This window comes from Rosa rugosa, chromosome 2 (assembly GCF_958449725.1).
Source record: "Rosa rugosa chromosome 2, drRosRugo1.1, whole genome shotgun sequence".
NCBI classification, from domain to species: Eukaryota; Viridiplantae; Streptophyta; class Magnoliopsida; order Rosales; family Rosaceae; genus Rosa; species Rosa rugosa.
The window spans coordinates 11,539,972-11,558,273 of NC_084821.1; the positions used below are offsets into that span (position 1 = coordinate 11,539,972).

The 18,302-nt window shown below is 37.5% G+C and overlaps 1 protein-coding gene across 3 annotated transcripts; it reads right to left on the reverse strand.

Annotated features, from left to right (window-relative positions):
- LOC133731557 (disease resistance protein RUN1-like) lies at window positions 1-8,687 on the reverse strand. 3 transcript variants are annotated; one of them, XM_062158930.1, is made up of 7 exons: window positions 8,388-8,687; window positions 7,557-7,614; window positions 6,113-6,160; window positions 5,696-5,791; window positions 3,520-4,366; window positions 636-3,428; window positions 1-365 (listed from the first exon to the last, which is right to left on the reverse strand). In XM_062158930.1, the coding sequence occupies exons 5-7, from the start codon at window positions 4,032-4,034 to the stop codon at window positions 278-280; spliced, it is 3,396 nt and encodes a 1,131-aa protein (XP_062014914.1). In that variant the 5' UTR covers window positions 4,035-4,366; window positions 5,696-5,791; window positions 6,113-6,160; window positions 7,557-7,614; window positions 8,388-8,687; the 3' UTR covers window positions 1-277. The 3 variants fall into 3 exon arrangements, with proteins under 3 accessions (XP_062014914.1, XP_062014915.1, XP_062014917.1); XM_062158931.1 differs by having other exon boundaries at window positions 1-440; window positions 8,388-8,686; XM_062158933.1 differs by lacking the exons at window positions 5,696-5,791; window positions 6,113-6,160; window positions 7,557-7,614; window positions 8,388-8,687 and having other exon boundaries at window positions 3,520-3,709; window positions 3,796-3,932.
- Window positions 8,688-18,302: the final 9,615 nt, after the last annotated feature.

Sequence of the window (18,302 nt, forward strand, 5' to 3'; positions counted from 1 at the left end):
TATCTTCCAGCTAAAAGAATTAATAATAATAATAATAAACCCCTCACGACCAAAGCTGGACCGCTGGAGTTTTGAGTTTCAGTGTTTCACCAAATACACCCTTTGCGGATATTACAGCTTGAGCCACACCACAATGGCACAATCTTTAGTGAATACTGAATTGTAAGTTTGTAGCAGTTGGACGGTACCCTGTAAGAGGTAATGATATTGCTGCTATAGGCTCACCAAAATGGCTACACCCCTAGTCACGGAGGTAAACCACCAGCTCCATCGACATTTAACTGTAAAACCCGCTGATCAGCCAGTCCAGGCAGCATGCATAGAGGGGGAAAACAGCACTGCAGCAGCAGCATCCATATTGGTAACTGCACAGTAATCTTCTTCTGGATTAGATCACTTTCTATTGTCTCTTCCCTGCGCGTCATTCTAAATCCCACAACCTAATAACAAATTTGAAATTTAAAGGAGAGGTAAATAAGTCGGCAATCATTAGTGTAAATGTGAACTCAAGCAGCAACAGGACTAGCCAATGTGCACTATAAAATGTCTTTGAGAACATACTTATCAGTCTATGGATAAAAAGAAAAAATGAAAGCAAAGAAAAGGACAAATGAAATTTAAGGCACAGCACACACCTTCTGCACAGAGACGACATATGTTGTTCATCATTCAGTTTTACATGGTTCCTGCTTTTGAAGTCAAAAGCACAGATTATCAACTGGGGGCAGTCACGCACATACAAGTGTTCCAATGAAGGGAATTCAATATCTACTGAAATAGGACTGCAAAAACTTTTCAGCTGTGGAAGATGTTTCAAAATAAAGTTCTTCAATTCTGGAAAGACGATCATTTCCTCATCACTTGCTTCAACAATTCTGTCTAAGCTACTGCAACTTTGTAGCCACAGGTCTTCCAAATGCAAAAGACATTGAGCAACATTGGATGTGAAGAGGTATTTCAGTTTAGTGTAGTAGTCAACTGTCAAACTTCGAAGATTATGGAAGACTGCATGTGGAGCAGGACCTTTCCATATGCGTAACACCTTATGTTGATTGTACAATCTCATCTTTCTCAATTTCGTCAAGATAATCTGTTCTGGCTTCAGCCCTTCAAATCCAAACACATATTTCATTTGCCTCAAATCATGACAAATTATTTGTTCCATATTTTGCAGTATTCGCAGTAAATTTGATGGTAAAAGTTCATCGACCAAGTCACGACACTGTCTGATGTCCAATACCTTCAGCTTCCGTAGAGACCCAAGTGGTAATTCACCAACACATAACTTCTTCAGGCAACCCATGTCCTTGAGATGCAATTCTTCCAAATTCTCAAACACAGGTTCATTTGAGACCCGTGTAGTTAGGTTCAACAACTCTTTCAAGTTGTCATTGGAATGTACAGCGAGCCGCTTCAGTCTGTGTAGTCTTCCATGGTCATGTTCTACAACAATGCTATTTAAGCCCTTGCACTCGAAATAAAATAGCGTCTCTGCTTTCTTTGTCACTACGTTGATAAACCAATCCGGTAATGTATTGATGGTTGTGTCAAGGCTCAGAGTTCTTGAATGATGATGCGAATGGTCACGTTGCAGAGAGGATATTCCCCTAAACGAGTTTTTGTTGATACATATATCGAAGCTTACCCAATTTGGATCGAACTCAACGGTTTTAGGCAAGCACTCTGGACCAAATATGGACACCTCCAAAATGTTTAGATGCGACAAGTCAGTTAACTCTTCAAAGCCAGCATTTTTACCAAAAAAGAAAGAATATAAGCCTCCCTCAACTTTACTGCCCCAATCCCCAAATTTACACTTCATGTACAGTTCTTCTAATCTGTGCAACCTCGAAATCACTTGAGATGGAACTGTATCAATGTCTCCAATATTAGTGAGGTCCAACATCCTCAAATTGGTCAGTTGTCCTATTTCTCTTGGAAATTCCTTAATATCACATCCTCTTATACTAAGAATCTCAAGTTTTTTCAGGCTTTTAAGCATGGATATGTCAATCATTGACTCACAATAATCTAAGTACAGAGCTTGGAGGTTGGTTATGAGATTGAATGATGGGGATCTTAACAAAATATTGGTGCGGCTAAGATCTAAGACTTTTAATTCCTTGGGACTCTGAAAAAAAGTGTCTGGGATATTTTTCAAACCAATGTTTCTCTGTAACAATAAAATTTGGAGTTTTGAACATACCAACTCATTAGGCAGCTTGGAAATGTTGTTCTCCATTAATGAGATTGCCGAGTATCCCTCATGTGCATCCATTGGCCATTCTTTCAATTCACAACGAGTTTTTACCAAAAACCCATAGCCATCTTCAGATAATGCAATTGACATGGCCATATCTCGAATGACATCATGCATCCTTACACATCCATCCTCTTTACCGTCCAAAAGCAAACAAGAAGCTTTAAGGTATTTAGTCACTAAATTTGCTTTGACTCTGGCATCTTCTATTGTGCTGTTGACATCTCGAAACAGTCCTTTTCCAAACCCATACTTCATCAAGTCTTCTAATAGGATATCATCATCTTCTGGGAATAGGCAGCACAGCAAGAAGCATGACTTGGCATCAATACTGTCCAAGTAATCATAACTTAACTTTATACATGTAAACACATCTCCATCATCATCGAGGCTAGCACGTTGAGACATTTCCAGCTTTCGAGCTGCTTCTTTCCATTCCTCAAAATCTTTGTCTCCAAGTGCCCTCGCAACTGCTCTCAGTGCAATAGGGAGACCAGCACACTCGCTGGCTACCTTCCTCGCTACATCATAGAATTCAGTTGATTTTTCGATAGACTTTCTTGCTTTCTTCACAAACAAGTTCCAAGAATCTTCTTCTGATAAGATATTGAGAGGAATGCTTGGTTGTGTTTCCATAGAATGACAAACATTCAATCTCCTTGTGGTGAGTAGGACTTTTGAATTGCATTTCTGAAGCTTGTCGTAACTGGGGATCCCTATGCTTGACAAGTCTATTCTCTCCCAAATGTCATCCAAGATTATAAGGATCTTATTTCTTCTCATTATCTCCTTCTTCAGTCTATTGGCTCTTCCAATGTCTGTCTCCTCCTTCAATTCAAGGCCCAGCAGATCTGCCAATGCGCCTTGGATATTTCTCAAGTTGGGCCTTTGGGATATAACAACCATAATCACATGATGGAAAATCCCACTATTTTGAGCTTGTACACCGACATATTCTACCATAGTTGTCTTCCCAACACCTCCCATTCCGTACACCGCAATGGCAGTGACCTTATCATCTTTTAGTGCCTTCCAGACCTCATCCATGGCTTGCCTTGTTGCTTCAAATGCTTCAAAATCTCCAGTGGACTTTGAGAACTCCATTTCAATTGGTCGTACCTTAGTGCACACATAATCTGCAATGGCTTCAACAAGTTCTCTTTCTGTCCTACAAGGAAGAAGGATTTATCAGATAAGATAATAATAGATCCAATACCGAAGTATAACTTTGTTAGTTAGGAAATTATTGTCATACTTACTGATATCTCTGCGTATGCCATCCAGATAAATTAGCCACTTTTTTTAAAGCATCTCTCCACTGCTTCACCTTCTCTGTGTCATGCCTTGACTTTTCTTCATGCTTAGTGAAGGCTACTTCAAAACTATTTTTTTGATGTCGTACATCAGCTGGTTCCACATGATAAAAAAGTGGCAGAATTCTCCTGGTGTCTTCCATGCAATGAATAATTTTTGTAAGTTCCTCCAAACACCATGGAGAAGAAGCATAGTTTGGCGACAGAACAATAATAGCAAACCTCGATTCATCAATTGCTTTTAGGAGACTTGGAGAAATAGGCTCCCCGACTTCAAGCTCTTCATCATCCTTGAATGTATTAATCCTTCTGATGATTTGCAATTCATGGTATAAATAAGAGAGAAAATTGTTCCGAATGTCTTCACCCCTAAAACTCAAAAACACATCATACTTCCACTTGAGAGCCGTTGACTTGGCTGAAGGAAAAGATTCAGAGGCTCTTTGGCTGCTCGAGGCCATTGATAATTACTGAAAAGAAATAGAACAGGCAAGAAAGCAACAACCAGAAACTGAGCAGAAACTAGAGAAAGAACCCCAGAAGAAGAAAGGTAGTGGGAACAGATCACCAAAGAGATAAAGCTGGTTGCAGAAACTAGGAAGGGGAATAATAGAACAACTTTGGGTAATTTAGGAGACGAGACTTTTGGAGATGCTGAATTAGCTAACGCAGCCAAAGTTTTGTGTGACTTTAGCAAATCAGCTCCTTCCTTGATTGTTTTAGCTCCAAACTGGGTGCTTCTTTGATTTCCTCGATCAGTCAGCCAAATATTACATATATCGATCTCCACTTGCTGCAATAAAATAGTAGAGATGGGATAAAATATTACACATGTTCATTAATCTGTTTAGTTCATACTAGAAAAAGGTCCCGCGCGATGCTGCGGTTTGTTTGCTTACTAAAGTTTTATACAATTATTGTACATTTATATATTTCAAAAGCTGTTGTTTTTACCAGGTTTGTATATATATTACAAAAGTGAAAACTCTAAGTAGAAGTGTCTGATCTCATATGCTTTCCCTTGAATGAGTCATGGTGCCACAGTTGCATAGTGTGCTTGTTTTACAAATCTTTGAATAGCATTATTCTATATAAACAAAGGAAGTCATGGAATGAATAAATCTTGGAGCACAGACTTTTAAAACAGTAGCAGAGTTATACACATCTATTAATCATATCACATCGTAAAGTCAGGGATATAAAAGCTAAAGAGGTTGAGGAACAGGACAGAAAAAGATGCACTCTTCTGCTTAGGAATGAACGTATTCTTCAGTATGTGTGAAATGAGGAAATGCATAAACAAAAGTTTTCAGCTTCTCTTTCCTTAAAACTTTTGCTCCAAATCTTCAAATGAGAGATAAAAATGCTGTTTGTTGATAAAAACCACTCCTTATCATAGATTCACACTTCACAGTAATATCTTTCATGTAGTATGGTTTTCTGAAAATCGCAAGTAGCTATAAGACAGAAAAAAAATTGATAAGAAACTCTGCATATGTGCTTCATAAGTAGTAATGTTGGATCCAGTAAGCTTATTTCATAAGAAATCTGTTTCAAAGGAAAGATGCATTTAGTATCCTATTATTCTTAAGTTGGTTTGGTCTAGTAAAAAGGACATTGTGATGGAGTTGCTGACTGCATCATATTGTTTGAATCTATCAGGCCATGTTGGATCCAAATCCAGTCTGCAGACCATCAGCTATAGAGTTGGTTGAAAATTCAATTTTCCACAGGGTGATAAAAAATGCATGGGTCTAGGACAACCACAATTGTGAATTGTCCCTTATACCTTACTGGCTCTAGCACTATTGTGATACATAGGCTAAGTTTACTCTTGCATCTTACTGTTCCACATGGAAGTTTAGGAACTTCTATCAAAACTCTATAAGATTCTCTGATTGTAAATGAAAAGTGAAAGCTATAAGTAATCCATATTTACAAAAAGATAAGTAATAAAAAGTATACACTATTGGTTCTACTAATTGAAGTACAAAATCCATAATTACAAAAACTCGATCAACCTTTTCATTGAGTAAATTCTTTCTTACAGTAGATATATTGACGATGATATTCCAGAATTATAAAAAAACCAAAAGTTGCGAGAATGTATCTGAAAATATACCTGCAGTAGTTCCTTGTCAACAACCTCCTTTGCCCGGCCGGGCAGTTCTTTTCTTGCCTGTATCAACTTTCTCCTCTTTTTTTTTTCACCTCTCACCTGCACCATTCAAAATCCTGAACTATATAAACAACCTTGACCAAAAAAAAAAAATTAGGTTGCTCTAGAAGCTCATTAATCCATTAAATGAGGTTGTCCTTATTGTCTCAACCTATTTTTCATCAAGTAGAGCTTAGATTGCTCCATTTTCAATTTTTCAATTTGTTAGTCTGTCACCAAACAATGACAGACAAAAATTTCATCAGTACACCATACAAACGGAACATGATCATTTTTTTCTATCATTTTTCTGTTATTAATGGAATATAAATGGTATACATATGTATGTATACACAATGGCAGCTTGTCTTCTCTTTGTACCTGTATCCGAAACGGTTCAAGAATCTGATAACACACTGTTCCGAAGATCTGCACAATGAAAGAGAAGTACTTAGAGAATTTGATGTTACCATAACTGTGCAAACTATAACATCAATATATTGGATTGTTGGACGTGTAGTCCCTAAACAATCAAAAGAATTAAAATTAAATTCTCAACTGTTTAACAAAAAGAAGCCAAACAACCAAAGCAACTTGAAACAATATAGAAAAAATAATAATGAATGCAAACAGAACCAGTAACTGATCTAAAACTTTAGTGCTAAAAAGGATAATGCCTAAAATAATCAATCCACAAACAGAAAACAGAAAGGTCTAAATCTAATCAGTCACAACAATTACAATAATGCACAGCCTTCACCATTTTTCACTATCTCCTCTCTGGCTCTTAAATTGTAGTTGGGGTTTGACCAAAAGACAAATAAATTGAAGAGAATGGGTCTCACCAGTAGAGTTTTTGCATGTAAACTCTGCATTTCTTTTATCGAGCAGTAGTTACCAGTTGGCTTTTGCTATAACTGATGATTATCGAATAAATAAGCCAACAAAAAATTCAAACTGACCAAATTCAATTCACATATATAACTCTGACTCATTAAAATATTTAGTTTTCTGTTTCAAATCAAATAAATAAGAACGTTATATAGTTGAAGAAAAATCTAAGGTCATAGACCCACAGATTCTTCATGTGAGGCTGATGGAGCTAATGACAGATAACGTTCACACAGCTTAGAATAATTAACCGCGTATAGTATGAGCTTTGGGGGGATAGATTATATTCATTGATTATAGTAATAACAGTTTCTAAGGAATCTTGGAATTTTAGTCTCATGCTAGCCAACATGACTGAAATTCTCAGCACTACTATTTCAGTGATGACACTGAATATAGTAGACCAATATCTATACCTGTGAATTTAGAAGAAAAATAAGTTCATTCCTTCATTCTGAAGATAACTTGAAAATCAATGAAATTAAGGCTTATTCTAAATTTTATTTTATTCAAACCATTAACAATTTCCCAAAACAATAAAACGATCAAATCTGATCTGATTTTCATAACAAAGGTTAATTCAATTTAAGAAACAATTCGGAGGGTGTTACACTATTATACAAAAAGATCAAATTCAGAAAACAAATTGTGTCTGAAGAAGTCAAATAAGTACAGTAGCCAAAAGAGAAATTAAATGTTACAGGAACATACAATAAATTATCAATTTTGGTTAAGAAAATTTGATAACTAATTTCAAGCTGTATACAGAACAATCCTCCAAATTCCAATCATTTTTTCTCATTCAAAGTATTTGTTTATTGATTTACTGAGCTTATTTAAACTTGACTTCAGTTAAAACAAAAGATGCAAAGCATATCAAACATCCAACTCGATCAAACAAAAAATACAAAAGAAAACGATTCATAAAGCTTACCAAGTAACAGCTGAAGTCGAAGTTGTTGTCCAAGTTCTCTATATGCTAATATGTAACGCTGCAAAAGCAACACTTTAAATAAGCACTCACTCTCCCTCCTATTGTTCCCAAATGCTCAGCTCCCAACATTGCACACAACAGAGAAGTTAAGAAATTCAATGCTAACACTTTAACATATATATTTTCAAATACATTGACAAAGCATTCATTTAATCACAATTAATTAAACATCAAAAACTGCAGATTTGATAGAAGATAACACTGATATACAGAAATTTGAGATTCATATATCTGCTATTGAATTACATATTCAAACTCCTTTCAGACTTTCTTGTCCTTTATTTCTGGTGGAGGTAACAAAAATATTGAAGACTCTAGCAGCCAAACTAGTCGAATTAAAGAACCAATCTAATAAACAAAGAAGAGCTCCCAAGTATTGTGCCAGTTCTTCTAATAAACAAAGATGACCCTGTGTACCCACCTCCCACAATACCAATCCCACAGCAGCCATTTTAACCAGCCATATTTGCAGAAAAAAAATTCTTAGGACCTCTAACCATAACCCAAAGCAGAGAAAAACAAAGGGAATTATCTTTTCAGCAGAGAATATCTAACTTGAACTCATCGAAATATGACAGAAACACTAATCTTATTCTACCAATCTTTTCAGCAGAGACCTTTGATCAATTCCATACAATAATCTAATAGACAATTATAACAGTTAATTACAAACATATTGGTATAAAAAAAAAATTGGCCCAAACCTACCTTCAAACCTCTGAACCTAGAAATGAAGGAAGTAATAGCTGCTTATTATTCTTAAGAATCAACCTCTTTTCTTTGTCTCCAGTCCAAATCCCCGCCCCTTCAATTAGAGTCCAAATCCGGAACTGGACAATTAACTCTTCTCCTTCCAACACGATCACTAAACTTCAAATTCCCCGCAGCAAACCCAGACTCAGACTTCTTCTTTCTAAATTACCGTCTATCAACCGATATCCTGTCTTCACAGTTTCTCTCTATCTCTATATCTCTTCTCAAACAAATCCAGATCGATCACTCCTTTTTTCCTTTCACATTCTCTACCTCTCTCTCTCTCTCTCTCTCTCTCTACACCAAAACAAATAGAACTCTCAGAAGCAGCGAGCATCTTGCAATTGAAATTGAAACAAAAACGAAGGGCAAAGCCGTCATTTTTTACTGTTAAATGAACGGTTGAATGTAGGGGTGGGCGCGGTGCGGTTCAGTTCGGTTTGAAGCCCAAACCGCAACCAAACCGATTGGCCAATATATCAAACCACAACCGCATTACAAAAGGGCTAAACCGATTATTTCGGTTACACCATTTTTTGGTGCGGTGCAGGTCGGTTTCAGTTTGGAGCGATTTATTAATTTCAACTAGAAAGAGATGGCCAAAATCAGGCTTATTTTTACCTAACAATTTCAATAAGGCATAAATAAATTTTGAATGCATTTAGAGTCCACACAAATCGGCAAATGTCACCCAAATATCAAGCAACTTGCAGAAAGACCATAACAACTTATTACACACACACACACACACACACACACTATATATATATATATATATATATATATATATATATATATATATATATATATCAATTATCAAGCAAACATAGCAATTTATTACAAACTGAAAACCTAATTAAAAATGGATTTCTTATATATTGAAAACCAACATTTCCATCAATAGAGAAATAATAAATAAATAAAATGTAATTAAAATAAATTCGGTGTGGGTCGGTTTAAATCGGGCGGTTTATGACCCGAAACCGCAACCGAACCGCTTTTATATGGTTCGGTGCGGTGTGATCATAAAACGACACCGTTTTAGTTAGGTGCAGTTTCCGAACCGTTTTTTCAGTGGGGTTCGAGTCGGTAACCGCATTTTCGGTACAAAATGCCCACCTCTAGTTGAATGAACTTTAGATGCATGTATAGGGAGAACTCCACAGATGGTCACTCAACTATGACTCATTCGACACTTTAGTTACTCAAGTTTCAAATATATCACTTCGGTCACTCAAGTATTACACTGTCATTCATAAAAGTCACCCAAGGGGCATTTTTTCTCACAACAAAGTGACTTTTGTGAATGACAGTGTAATACTTGAGTGACCAAAGTTATATATTTGAAACTTGAGTGACCAAAGTGTCGAATGAGTCATAGTTGAGTGACCAATTTGACTATTCTCCCTGCATGTATAATTGTAAACATAAGTATTAATGATCAATCACATCACTTATTCATTTGTTATATCCTTTTCTAGAATCTTGACTAATAGCATTGACCTAATTATACTACTAGAATAATGTCATCCGACATCGCTTTCTAGCCGATGTAAAATAAAAAGTTGACCGATGTTTCAGTTGGTGTAGAGAAAGATCACAGAAAAAACATACATCGGTTATCAGCCTATGTCCTCAACAAAAATAAACATCGGTTTACCATCCTTTATCAATGTAAAGACATTAAAATGATAACAAATTTGTATGTTTGGCTATTGTCAAACCTTCATTTTTTAGCATTTAAAGCTTAATGAAGTCTAGTTTCAACAACATATCTTGTTGAGAATATATACATCCCACATGGGAAAAATGAGACCTCGCCTATGAGTTTATAAGGGTTTGGGCCACTTCATCCATTGTCAATTAGAACCCCATATTACTTTATCATGGTATCAGAGCAGGTTACCCACGTGTGCATGCCTCACGGTCACACGGGCTCCACGTCACCCAAAATTGTCCACGTGTATGGCTTGAAAATTCACTACATGTGCGAGGGGTGTGTTGAGAATATATACATCCCACATGGGAAAAATGGGACCTTGCCTATAGATTTATAAGGGTTTGGGCCACTCCATCCATTGCCAATTGGTTTTGGATGTGAACCCCAGATTACTTTATCATATCTAATGCATATTAACATCGTTGCTCATTCGATCCTGTTTTACGCACTGGTACCTATTAACTTTTGCTTGTTGTTCATGAACTTGCCGTGTATTTGCCATATATCCCACTATTTTGTATTCAATCTACATGCTTTAATATTGGATGAACCAATATAATTACATAAGTTAACATCTTAAGGAAGAACAACGTTTATAGCTTTTTGTAACATCGGTTTTTTGGTTGGAATCGATGTCCATTCTTATATAGACATCGATCTCTATATTATAAATCGATGTGTACTGGTTTATGGTGCATCGATTTTAAACTAACTTTTTGGTATCCACTAGTTAATAAGACATCAATTTTTGTTTTAAAGCTAATGTATTATCTAGTGAGGTGCAAGAGAGAAGGATAAGAGAGATAGGTAATGGTTGGAGGCGGAGATGGAGGAGGAAGAGGGTCAGTGCTGGTCGAAGGCTAAGAAGGATGAGGAGGAGGGTTGGGTACTAGCCGGAGACGGAGGAGGGTGAAAACAAGTTGTGCTTGGTTAGGGTTTGTGGTATGAATGCAACTGTGGGAATGAAAATTATTGTTCCTTGCTTGTATTGTTTCAAGTTGAACTTAACCATTCTGCATTTTTGTGATTCCCGCAAAAATTTTAACAAAAGTTTAGACACCAGCTAATTTACCAATGTCAATTATACACATACAAATTGGTAATTTCATGAACCGATGTTAGCACATGTTTTTACATCCCATGTCATCCTGACCAATTTAATTGAGGCGATGTTTAATAACAATATTCTAATAGTGTTATTTTTAGAGGTCTTTGTTGAACTTGTAAAAGGATTATGTTTCTATTTAATCGTAATGCATGCGTATACAAATATGTCAACCAACTATTGTTGATGAGAATTTAGACCTCAGGCCTCATTTGTTTCGCGGAAATGAAAGTACAAGAAATCAATTCCTTGCTCTTTCCAAGGGCATGGGAAATTGCAATTCCCATCAATTTTCCTTTACAGTGTTTGGGAAGGCGAGGAATATGGTGATATATTTTTGTAATAAATGTAGGAAACTGGGAGGGAAAGTGAATCCTAAGGTGGGTGGGGGGAACCATTTCCCCCCTATTTTCCATTCTTTTGTCATCCCAAACATAGGAAATGAATGACTATCCTTTCCCAAAACCCTGATTCCGCGAACCAAACATGGCCTCGTTGTACATTTGTACTAATGTACTATATTATTGTTTACACCCAGTTATTCAACCTCCAACTCATTAAATCATTGCCGTTGGATGAACAATTGGCGATATTATTGTCAACTGATACATCTATTAGTTGATAATAACAATATTATGTTGAGAACTTATTGGCTATTAATCATGTCATATATGGTTGATTTGATGCTTAAGATTTAAAGTTTGGGTTCTTGACCAAAAGCATCAAAATGAGTTAAAATTATCTCATTTACCCCAGCAACAGATTTTTATCCTCAGTTACCCAATTTAATGTAAAAAGACAACTTTACCCTCAGCCTAATTAAACAATTACATCATCTCTCTCTCTATCTCTCTCTCTCTTTTTTTTTTCTCTCTCTCTCTCTCTCTCATGGCCACGTTGACGATCAGAGCAATTCGCTTTCTCAACCGATATCTTCTCCTCCTCGTCAGATTTCTTTGCAATTTCAACTGCCTCCAACTCTTCTCCTCCTTGACTATGCTGAACCGATTTGATGACTTCCTCGACTAGAAGAACAGGTTTACCTCCGAATCGATCAACCTCTTTCATTTTTTCAGCGAATTCAACCCTCTCTGGCTCTGATAAACCTCTTCGACTCTCAATCTCTCTTCGACCTGCATCTCCCTCCAAATCTACAGAAAACAGTGGTGTTCGTCGACGGCGAGGGGCTGGCCGAGTTCTATGAATGGAGGTAAACTTTTCTTTTGGGATGTTTGAGTTTGGCGGGGTTGCTATGGAATCGATCAAATTATTATGACTGGCAAGGTTTCAGTTTGAGAATCATTCATTTCAAGTATTGAGTTTCTAATCTAGTTGGTCAACTCTTGGATCAGAATTGGAACATCTACTAGTGTTGTTGGAGACATCGTAGTCCTTAAAGGGGTACATACAAGGTTTGAGAAAATTTTCTCCAATGTCGTATCTGTAATGGAATTGTCATGAGGTTTTGTCAGACGGTTGGAGATGTTTCTACTTGGGGGTAGTGAAGTAGTTATAAGAGAGAGTTTTCCCTAACTGATTAAGAAAGCTATTTTATTTTGGACTGATCAAATTCGAGTCTAGTATCTGATAATCCAGATTGTGGTGCTCTCGGTAGTCAGAATTACCTGAGTATATGAATTAAGATTAACATTTGGGGGCAATAGAGATCAACGAGAACGACATGGATTCAGCTAGATTTCATATCTATGACTATTAAAGAAGTGTAGCCTCGGCTAAGAACAATTTGAGTGTGATGCATCTTCTTCCGGATATGTTCGCTGAGCTGGAGTAGAGTTAGTAGTTATAATTCTTGCTTGCACTAGATTTCTGAGGACGTGGTGCATGACATGGTAGTTAAGTGAGTACCAACTTGTGAGAATTATTAGCAGCTTTGATCGGAGGCATTGGTAAATAGTAAATTTCTTGTGACACATTTGATTTAGAAAAGTTTTCCATATTATCGTACTTATAAAAGTTTTTGAGGAAGCTGTTATATGTGTGGCCAGTAAGGTAGCTATCAGATGAGTTTTCTTAGTCGACTCAAAATGTCATCTCAAGGCTGGATCAATGATTTTTAGGCAAGTATCAGAGTAGCGCAGCGGAAGTGTAGTGGCCCCATGACCTACATGATTAAGAACTTATAGGTTCGTTCTAGGCTGACCTTTATTATGCTTGACAACTAAGGGACTTTTACGTAAATGACATTCGATTTGAAATTTAAGCACAAACAACTCAGGGAGGAAGTGTTGTTTTGTGGTAGCTAAGGAAGTTATTTGTCCTGGAATTGCCGATTAGCAATGACTCTCTTGTGTTTATCATAATGTTGTTGGTGACCGGATTGAATCTTCACCGAACGATTTTTATGAAAAGTTACGAATGCTATATTTTTTTTTAATAGGGTGGTTTGTGACGTCAATATCAGGTGTCGTCTGAGCTAACCATTGAAATGAATTTTTCTCTTACACTGGAATTCATGTGCTTGCAAGTTTATGGTGCAACATGGTTAAGCTAGTCAAGTGATTTGACTTTGGACATTGATAATTTTGGATTATAAGCATGTCTTCATTGCTTTTGTAGTGGGGGATCATAAGAGTTTCTATTGGTTGTTGATTTGAGGTTACGAAAAGGAAAGCTTAATCTAAGGAATAGTTGATAAGTCTTGAGATTGTGGTATTTTGAATCAATTAGCGTGCTTTTTATTTTCTAACCGGCTTGAAATTTCGAGGACGAAATTTTTATAAGGAGGGGAGGATGTAACGTCCCGTATCTTAATTTACCCGTTTACTAGTCATTTGGACAGTAAATGATAACTATTTTCACTTTTTACTTTGTTTCGATACTTTTAGTGACCCTAAAAGTTGACTTTTTGTTCGGGTCAAAATTTGAGAAAATTTCCTTCATGAAAGTCGTAAAGGACGTTAAACCGAGTCCGTGGACATGTGGTACACTTAAATCAGAGTTCGTATGCGAAAGTTATGAGCGAAAGATTAAAATTACTGTTCATGGTACTGTTCATGGTAACTTTCTATATATATATGGAAAGTTACTGTGGTAGGTTTCCATTTTCGGAAACCTACCCCCCGAAATTACTCTCTCCTTCCCTCTCTCCCCCGTGTCGGCCCTCTTCCCTTTTCCCCTCGATTCACCGCCGTCCGGCCATCAACCGGTGGGAAACTGGTCACCACGTGATCGCCTCTTCCTCCTCTAGACGCTAGTGCCCTTGGGTTTCGGCGATTTGGCCGGAAAACCCCGAACCGAAGCAAGGAACCTCACGGGGGCAGTTTGAGTTTTTTCGGCGATTCCGCCATTTCCGGCCGTTTCCGACCACCATATTGGGTCAGTAGAGGCGCCCCGAGCCGGTGATCATTTCCCCTAAGGCCTTTGACTCCGATTTGCAACGTGGAAGGAGAATCAAGGAAAACCCAATTCTACGGTTTTGAATTTTCTGGAAATTTTTCACCGGCCGAATTGGAGCTCTTCAAGGGTGGCGTACCGAGCGATTGCTCTACGAAGGAATTCGTATGCGTGATCACCTGAATAGTACTGTGAGTGGACTTTTATTTTTAAAGAATGATGCATGCATTTATTTTTCCCGAAATAATAATTTATTTATCATTTTATTATCGAGCATAATATTTTGCCTTGGATTATAATTTTGGCATTGTTTTTCCATATGAATTTCAGATACGAATCTATTATGCTCAGATTTGGATTTTATGATTTGTTTTCGGAATATGATTAAATTTTCGGAGATTAATTATAATTTATTTTCAATTATGATTCGGGAATGGATTTTGAGCCTTTGATAAGTATCTCCGATATATGGCTTTTATTTGAAATCATGATTTAAGTGATTTTCGACGAATTACTTTCCGAGGTGATTTCCGGAATTTATTAATATATTTTATTCGTCGATATTGAGATTTTTTGGAATATTTTTCGAAAATGGGATTTTCGATTGAATTATTTTATCGATTATTTCTCGCCTAATGGTTTATGAATTCTAGAATATTTTGGCGTACGGGGCCACGTCATTGGAGTATATATTTTCTTGAGATTTTCCGAGTCTGGATGGGATTCATACTCGTGTTTTGTTGCGAGGTTGGGGAAGCCTTCCTGATTTACTGGTTTTCGATTGTTTTTCCTCACCATACTCGGGTCATTCGATTAGGTCTCCTCCTCACTTACTTTGTGTTTGTGAGTGGCAGTTGAGGTAGCTTATTCTCCTCCTCACTTACTTTGTGTTTGTGAGTGGTAGTCGAGGTTATTAGTTCTCCTCCTCACACAATCTATGTGTGGGTGGCAGTCGAGGTTAGGGATTCCTTTACCCGTATGGTGAAATCTCTTCCCCATATCCTTTTATTTGTTACTTGACTAGCGGGGCTAGTCTGATTCTCTTAGCCAGCGGGGACTGATATGTTTTCACGAGACTCTGAGTTTTAAAGACATACGTTTTATAAACGTTGCATGCATTGAAGTTTTATGAATTTAAATTCGTGGGGAAGTAATACAACTTCTTTTCTTTAAATTATTTATTTAATCGTTTATTTTTGTCCACTCACTCTAACGTGTTTTTCAATTACTTTCCCCTGGGCCCTTCGGTTTCAAATGCCCAGTTTGCAGGCGAAATTAGTTGAGGTCGGGCGTACATTGGAGTTGAGGCATAGTCAACAGCATGGCTTCCGCATTCTTATTTGATTTAGGTTTTCCTTGATTACCCTTGCTGTTAGAATTGCTCTGATTACCTAAGGAAATTAATGTTATTTAAGTTGTGATTTGTGTTATGTGATTTCTGGTTGATGTTGATTTGGGGAGCAGAGTGGCTCCAGGAGAATAAGGTTGGGGGATTTAGAAGTGTACATATGTTTTCTACAGGTTTTGGGTAGTCCATTTTAGGGGAAGTTCTGCCAAATTTTTGGTAGAATTTCTTCTAAGGTGAGCCCCGCAGGACCACTTCGGATTTTGGGGTGAAATCTGGGGTGGGTCCTGTCAGGCGAGATGGTGAGGAAGATCGAGACGTTTTTGTTGACGCCGAAGATCAGGCCTCGTCTCCTCTATCTCATCGGTGGAGTTGGAGGATAGAATCGTTTGGATGAAAGGAGGGCGAAGTAAAACTGAAACGCATTTGTGGAGTTGTTGATTTTTTTATTTTTTTTTTGTAAAATAAGGGCAGATGCCCAGAAAGAAAGAAAAACCTAAAGAAAAAAGGAAAAAAATTGGGAGGCAATAGATGTTTTAAATTGATGTAATCTCCTTATTTTTTTCCTTAATCAAAATTTTATTTGTCTAATTTTAAGGAGATTAGTTTCCATTCTAGTGATCGAAAGGTTTATTGGGAGGCAATACAGGTCTATTAGGGGGTAATAGACGTCTATTGGAGGGCAATAGACATTTTGAATTGATGTAATCTCCTCGTTTTTTTTTCTTTAATCAAAATTTTATTTGTCTAATTTTATGAATATTAGTTTCCATTCTGGAGACCGAAAGTTCTATTGGGGGGGGGGGGGGGGCAATAGAGGTCTATTTAGGGGCAATAACCTTTCCGGCAACCTATGAGATCTCCGACGACCTCTTTGGGGACCTCCGGCGAGGTTTTCAGAGAAGTCCTATGGGCGCGGCGGGTGATTGGAATCCTACAACAGAATTCCGGCGAAAGTTGGCTGGAATCTGGCCACCGATGACGGGAATCCGGCGAAGTCTCCAATGATCTCTCTCTCTCTCTCTCTCTCTCTCTCTCTCTATGTAACAAAGGGGTGAGGGTAAAATTGTCTCAAAAAAAAAAAAAACAAAAAAAAAATTTATGGAGTATTAAGGAAGACCTCTTTAGAGTGTTTTGGGTAAGGGGGAATTAAAAAACTTAATGACGTAAGTGGGGCAAAAATCCCTAGAATTAGGGTAAATTGACAAAAACCCTTAAAAGTTTTATCACTATTAGAAGCATATGCCAATTAGAAGTTTATGAAAAGCTAGGTACGTGAACTAACAAGCATATGGAAAAGGTCCTGCTTCATATGCAATCTTCTGTAATCTTAAGCATATGAAAGTTGATGGGCCGAACAAATTGAAATATCTCTTCACATTTGTTGTAGCTCAGCATCTCTTACAATTGGAAGACCTTTGACTACATGATTGTTTTAGCTTGGACACAAGCGAGGAAACATTAACCAAGAAAACTCTAATCTTTCCTGAATTGAAGGACTTACTTCTGACAGATTTTCCACAACTGATAAGCTTACATTTGTTGTAGCTCAGCATCTCTTACAATTGGAAGACCTTTTGCTACATGATTGTTTTAGCTTGGACACAAGCGAGGAAACAGTTACCAAGAAAACTCTAATCTTTCCCGAATTGAAGGACTTACTTATGACAGATCTTCCACAACTAACAAGCTTCTGCACTCCAACTGGAAGTGCCACTTCAATGGATATTGAGTGTCCTTCATTGGAACACTTGTATGTGCACAACTGTCCTCAATTGTTGATCTCTACTTCTGACTTCAACAATAGGAATCATGTACAACTGAATTCTAAACATCTGATGTCGTCTATGTACGGAAGGTATGTGTTGTGCCACAAACTTCATTATAAGCTAGTATGAAGTAAACAATGGTGTTCAGAGTCATTAACTGACCAACAAAATTATGTTCAACCATCATTTGATGTAAATTCAAAGGTGAAAAACAAAAAGACCTAGCCGCTCTGCTAGGGTTTCCTCGAAGACTTTTCGTCTTCGATAAAATTATCAAAACTATGGCTGGTGCCACAAATGGGATAGCAGCGCTGTCCTTTCCCGGCGTGTTTAAGGTCAACCGAGGGCGTGTCAGTGGTCGTCTTTTTCTGTTTTTCCTTCTCTTTGTACTTGCTGGTTGCAGCATTGGAGGAGGCGTGATGGATCCGAATATGTTTTTGGTTCTTTCTGGGAGGATTGACGAAGGTGCCATCGATCCTCGGAGGTGGAGAGGGTTCCGGCTATCAAGGTCTAGCGTCGTTGATATCGGAGGCGTGGACACCAGCGTCAGTGCTTGGGTTGGTTGCTGGGCTGCAGGTGGGCAAGGGATCGATAGTGGCTGGTTAGTTAATGGTCTGAATTCCAACATCGCACGGCTGAT